Source organism: Penicillium angulare (assembly GCF_028827245.1).
Source record: "Penicillium angulare strain IBT 27051 chromosome Unknown utg000002l_segment0_segment0, whole genome shotgun sequence".
Lineage (NCBI taxonomy): Eukaryota > Fungi > Ascomycota > Eurotiomycetes > Eurotiales > Aspergillaceae > Penicillium > Penicillium angulare.
The window spans coordinates 2,195,967-2,201,966 of NW_026623161.1; the positions used below are offsets into that span (position 1 = coordinate 2,195,967).

Below are 6,000 nucleotides of genomic sequence, written 5' to 3' on the forward strand. Positions count from 1 at the left end.
CGAGTTTTGGTCTTGAATCCCTGAATATTAAAATTAATAAAAACCTGCTTTCTCGGAAGGTTGGCTTACACGCTTCAAAAACCGATATAATCTACGATATTATACTTTCTATGGAGAAGCTGCTTCGGTCCCATCTTCTATTCATGATGAGATGAAAGGGATTCGTCTGATATGCGATCAATATGAACTATCTGAGATATACAATATGGACGAAACTGGCCTATTCTGGTGATAAATGCTAAATGGGGGTCTTTCTGATAGAAAAATTGCCAGAAAAAAGAAAGATAAGACTCGAATCTCTCTTATTGTAACAACAAATGCAGATGGTTCAGACCGAATGCCTTTATGGTTAATTGGAAGAGCAAAAATACCATGTGCTCTCTGGGGAGTTAACCTCCAAAATTTGGGATGTGTCTGGCGTTCGAATAAGAAAGCGTGGATGCGTTAAGATATTATGGTAGAGTGGTTATGTGCTTTTTATAGGCATATTCCTTTACATAAGAAAGCATTGCTATTTTTAGATAATGCTTCTCTATACATTGCTGGCCTAAAGTCTGCCCCGCCACCTGCCTGTATCAGGGTTCTTTTTTTCCCAGTAAATACAACATCTATTTATTAACCGTTGGATCAAGGAATCATTCAAAATTTAAAACACTATTATCGGAAGAAATGGATGAGATGGATGATTGCTATTATTGATCAAGGTCTTGACCTATATGTTCGGATGAATATCTCCTATACGCTATTTTGGATCACTCAGGTTTGGAAGAGCTCAGTATCAGATCAAACAATCAAGAATTGTTTTATTAAAAGCTCTTTGATTCGTCTGAACTCTAAAGATCAGACTAAAACTGATTCTGAACTATATCCTCCAACTTCTGAGCCAGGGTTGACTAGTGAGATTCAAACTCTATATAATGAAGCAATTGAGAAGCTTGGTTATAATGATATTATACTATTTGATCAATTCTTAAATCCAATAGAGGAAGATATTGTTGAAGATGAGACCGATGGGCAAGATGAGACCGATGGGTAAGATATATATATTGATGTAGAGAGCTCGGAAGTACAAGATATTGAAGAAAACGGGCTACTACTAGAGATATTATCTAATTCTGAGGTTATGGTTTATCTGCAGGGCATATTACTATGGGCTGGAAGCAAAGAAAAGAGCACATCTGACTATATACGTCAGATTGAGAGCTTAATCAGTGATTTTAGTCGAATTCAGATGGAAGAGAAGCGTCAGGTGACCATGGAGGATATGGGATGGAAGCTTAAATAGGCAATAGGGCTTAGGGCTAGCTGACTAATTGATTATATAATTCTGGGCTTCTCCGAGGGTCCACGGTTTTTACTCTTAAAGTGCTTCTAAACTATCTAAGGTTATGCTAAAGTCGAATAGCCCTGTCTGTTGAATATGCGAGAAGCTAAGCTTTGTGTTACGGTCCTACCGGGGCTAAGTCTAACTTTTGGACTAACGAGAGCCAATCAGTTCTACGTTCAACATAGAGCTACGAAGTTATGTGCAGGATCCGGTACCTAAGGATCCCCAGGCACCGGGACTTGAAAACACTTCGGAAAAGGAGCTATAAATGGCCTCCTACTAACCGCTATAACCTATACCTCTAGATAATTGTGCATTCCCGAATCATATGACTACCTACTCCCGATCTACCCCAGGAGTATACGGGGAGTCACTACAGGAGTATACGGAGGACTAGGATATATAAGGATAGTCATTACTATCATGTATTTAGTTCTTTGTGTTCAATTTTTATTATTATACTTGGATTACTGCTTCTAGCAATATAGTTTGTAACTTAGTTTACCCTTATTATTGCCCTAGTTATATTTCGGTCTGACTTTCTTAAACGCGACTTAAATCCAATTAATAGTTCGTCCCTGATAAACTATTGAGAGCCCTCCTTCTGCACAACCTTTGTAAGTATAGTCAAAGCCTACTAATGGTATGGCGGCCTACGGTACAATCGCGTTTAGGGTATACAATTCGCTTGGATGGACCTACTTTTCTTGATTTTTACATATAAAACGTTCACTTACGGTAAATTCATCTTGGTACACCCCTTTTTATCCTATCTTTGCTGAGTTATTCGCTTGGTTAGCTAAATCAACTAATCAGAATATCTAAAACCTCTGATCTTCTATCTCTGCTATGTATTAGATCAGCTACTAAGGCATCTTCTGTACTACTATCACCAAAATATACCCGATTAGGCATATCAGATGCCTAGAAGCAGGCATTACGTGCCTTTTGGACCAATACTTGTCCAAAACTGATACAATCTGCTTGCGCAGCTTGGTTCGAGTCCTAATTTGATCATAAGATTAGTTGTGTATCGGTCTCAAGAATTGTTTTATCCCGATATGATTATCTTGATATATAGTCTAATAGGGCTAGTATGCGAAATTCTTTATTATTCTGGCCTATTCTAGACGAAAGGCTATCTAATTGGGTTAGTGGGTATATTAATAACAGGCTTCCAATCATAGGCTCTTTGATCTAGACTAAGGCAAATGAGCTTTGGTCCTGTATCCTAGAATATCAAAATTAACAAAAACCTGCTTTTTTAGATGGATGGCTTGCTCGCTTTAAAAAGCGGTATAATATTCGATATTATACCTTCTATGGAGAAGCTGCTTCGGTCCTATCTTCTATATATGATCAGATGAAAGAGATTTGTATAATATGTGACCAATATGAACCATCTGAGATATATAATATGGATGAAACTGGCCTATTTTGGCGATAAATGCTAAATGGGGGTCTCTCTGATAGAAAAATTGCTGGAAAAAAGAAAGATAAGACTCGAATCTCTCTTGTTGTAATAATAAATGCAGATGGTTTAGACCGAATGCCTTTATGGGTGATTGGAATAGCAAAAACCCCTTGTGCGCTCCGGGGATATGATTTCTGGGGTTTGGGCTGTATATGGCGCTGGAATAAGAAGGCTTGGATGTGTTAAGATATTATGAAGGAGTGGTTATGTGCTTTTTATATATGTATTCCTATACATAAGAAAGTATTGTTACTTCTTGATAATACTTCTCTGTATATTGCTGGTCTTAAGAAAGCCCCGCCACCAAACTATATTAAGGTCCTATTTTTCCTAGTAAATGCAACCTTAATTTACTAGCCTTTGGACTAGGGAATCATCTAAAATATTAAGCATCATTATTGGAAGAAATGGATGAGATGGATGATTGCTATTATTGATCGAGGTCTTGACCTAAAAGTTCGGATGAATATCTCCTATACGCTGTTTTGGATTACTTAGGTTTGGAAGAGCTTAGTATCAGATGAAATAATCAAGAATTGTTTTATTAAGAGTTCTTTGATTCGTCCAAAGCAGAAGGATAAGACCGAAAGCAGAGATAGGACCGAAGTCAATTCTCAGCCATTTTTAGAGCCAGGGCTTAGTGATGAGATCAAAGCTTTGTATAATAAATCAATTGAGAGGCTTGGCTGTGATGATATTATACCATTTGATCAATTCTTGAATCCAATAGAGGAAGATATTGTTGAAAATGAGACTGATAGCCAAGATGAGACCGATGGCCAAGATATATATATTGATGCGGAGAGCTTAGAAGCATAAGATCTTGAAGAAAACGGGCCACCACCAGAGATATTATCTAATTCTGAGGTCATGGCTTATATACAGAGTATATTACTATGGGCTGGAAGTAAAGAAATGATCACATTAGACGATATACGTCAGATTGAGAGCTTAATCAGTGTTTTCAGCCGAATTCAGGATGTAGAAAAGCGTCAGGTGACCTTGGAAGATATGGGATGGAAGCCTAAATAGGCAATAGGGCTTAGGGCTATATAGTTTTAATATTATGTCATCATTCATAAACGGTACAATCCATTTACAGTATATAGTTTACTTGGGATGGGAGGGTGTACCGTTAGTGGGCTTTGACTGTATCCCTATAGGTCTGAGCCCGTGTAAGGCTTTAAGGCAACGGTACGACTGCGGAATACACTTGAGGTACGTATAGACCAAAGGACTGTGTCTACTTACTGTATAGCAGGACCAGCTTGTAACAATAAGCTAAGGATAGTATTAGAATATTACAGTAAGAGTTATTGGTAGTATTATAAGAAAAATGATAGCTGCCTATATCTTGTCAGCTATATATATATCTCATAGTTAAGCTAAAAATACCTAATACAGTCAACTCTTACTTATTGCATACCCTTCTATCCAAGGAAAATTGTGTATAATGGGCGGGAGGTGCAATGATGAGAGAATGATGTAATTAATCAGTCAGATAACCCTAAGCCCTATTGCCTATTTAAGCTTGTATCCTATATCCTCTAAGGTCACCTGACGCTTCTCGTCGGTCTGAGCTTCAGTTTCGGTCTTATCTAGATGAAAGATCAGTAAGTTTGAGCATTCTGATTGGTCGATATAAATGACTAAGCGGATGACTCAGCTGAAAAGTTGTGTGAAAAGGTGAGTGTGAAATAAGCGGGAGATTTGTATATAAAATCAAAAAAGTGGGTCTATCCAAGCAAACTGTGTCTCATACGCGGGAGTGTGCAATAAGTCGGTGTGCAATAAATGAGAGTTGACTGTATATACTACAAATACTACTGTTCGATACCATGGCAATACCCGGCAGCTTTCTTTATCTCCCGCCAGAAATATTACTTTCCATTTTAATGTTTCTTAAGCCCTATGACCAACTTTCTCTCCTATATGCCATCCCCGACCTTACAGAACTCTTCACCTATCACCATCTTCTATTCAAGATAGAAATGGTGATACCATTATGCATATTGTCGCCCAAATGGATGAGAGAGAACTTTCTCGACGTCTTCTAACATGTGAACTTGCACACGTCAATTCTCAAAATTATTACGGCCAAACCCCACTATTTTGCGCAGCCATATATGGCAACGAATTTATAGTGAGGGAACTAGCGAACCGCAATGATCTGGGGGCAAATCTGGAAGACCATAAAGGCCGAACGGCATTGTCAATAGCAGCTTGGCATGGGCATGAATGCATAGTAAGAGCATTACTGCGGAGAAAGGATATAGATTTAAAGAAAAGGGATATTTATGGCTATTGTGCCCTTTTAAAAGCGGCTGTGCAAGGTCACTGTGGTGTGGTAAAACTATTGTTGCGCCATCACGATGTGATACTGGACGTAAATAACAATGATGACCGCTCCCCGCTTATCTGGGCAGCGGTACAAGGACATCATGACATACTTCATATACTGATGGAAACAAAAGCTGCTCAAGTAGACCTGAAAGATCGATTCCATCGCACAGCACTATCTTACGCTGCGATGCAGGGGCATGTTGATGTGGTGAGAACGCTGCTAGATTGTGGCGAGGTTGAGGCAGACTCAATCGACGAGAGCGGCCGAGCACCACTTTCCTGGGCAGCAGGAAAGGGACATCACGACTTGGTCAGGCTACTGGTAGAGAGGAAGGATGTTCCAGCGGACTTGAAGGACAACCATCAACGTATAGCACTTCTCTATGCTGCTCTGTGTGGCCATTCTCACGTGGTGAGGACACTGTTAAAGCGCGACGATGTTGAGCCAGACTTTAAAGACAGTGATGGCCGGACACCGGCTTTTTGGGCATCCGCACAAGGGAACATGTCTGTAGTAGCACTATTGAAGAAGGAAGCTGTTCGTGATACATAGGTGGTAAAGAGAGATATTAACGTTTGACCGCATACCCACATCGACAGACCCAAGATAGATATGCGAACAAATCAGTTGTTGGCCTCGAAGAAATGCAAAATCGGCGTCATTAATTTGCACTCGTTTAATTATGATGGACTCCATTGCCAAGGCGCTAGGCCGTCAACTGAATGCATATCAGTTAGTTAGCTATGCGTGCGAGCATCCTGAAGGTATGTTTTTTATATTTATTTTTACTCCGCCTTAACTTATTATTACTATGCTCGGAGCCTCCTAGATCTAGTTAGAAAGAGGTCACAAGAA

General features: G+C 39.4%; 2 protein-coding genes across 2 annotated transcripts; both read left to right on the plus strand.

Annotated features, from left to right (window-relative positions):
* Positions 1-1,001: 1,001 nt before the first annotated feature.
* On the plus strand, positions 1,002-1,285 carry N7478_002269 (uncharacterized protein; the record flags this gene model as incomplete). Its single annotated transcript, XM_056918483.1, has 2 exons — positions 1,002-1,032; positions 1,056-1,285. 2 exons carry the CDS (start codon positions 1,002-1,004, stop codon positions 1,283-1,285), a joined length of 261 nt encoding a protein of 86 aa, XP_056784094.1.
* A 3,521-nt stretch (positions 1,286-4,806) lies between these two features.
* Positions 4,807-5,697, plus strand: N7478_002270 (ankyrin repeat domain-containing protein; the record flags this gene model as incomplete). Its single annotated transcript, XM_056918484.1, has 1 exon — positions 4,807-5,697. The coding sequence occupies one exon, from the start codon at positions 4,807-4,809 to the stop codon at positions 5,695-5,697; it is 891 nt and encodes a 296-aa protein (XP_056784095.1).
* Positions 5,698-6,000: the final 303 nt, after the last annotated feature.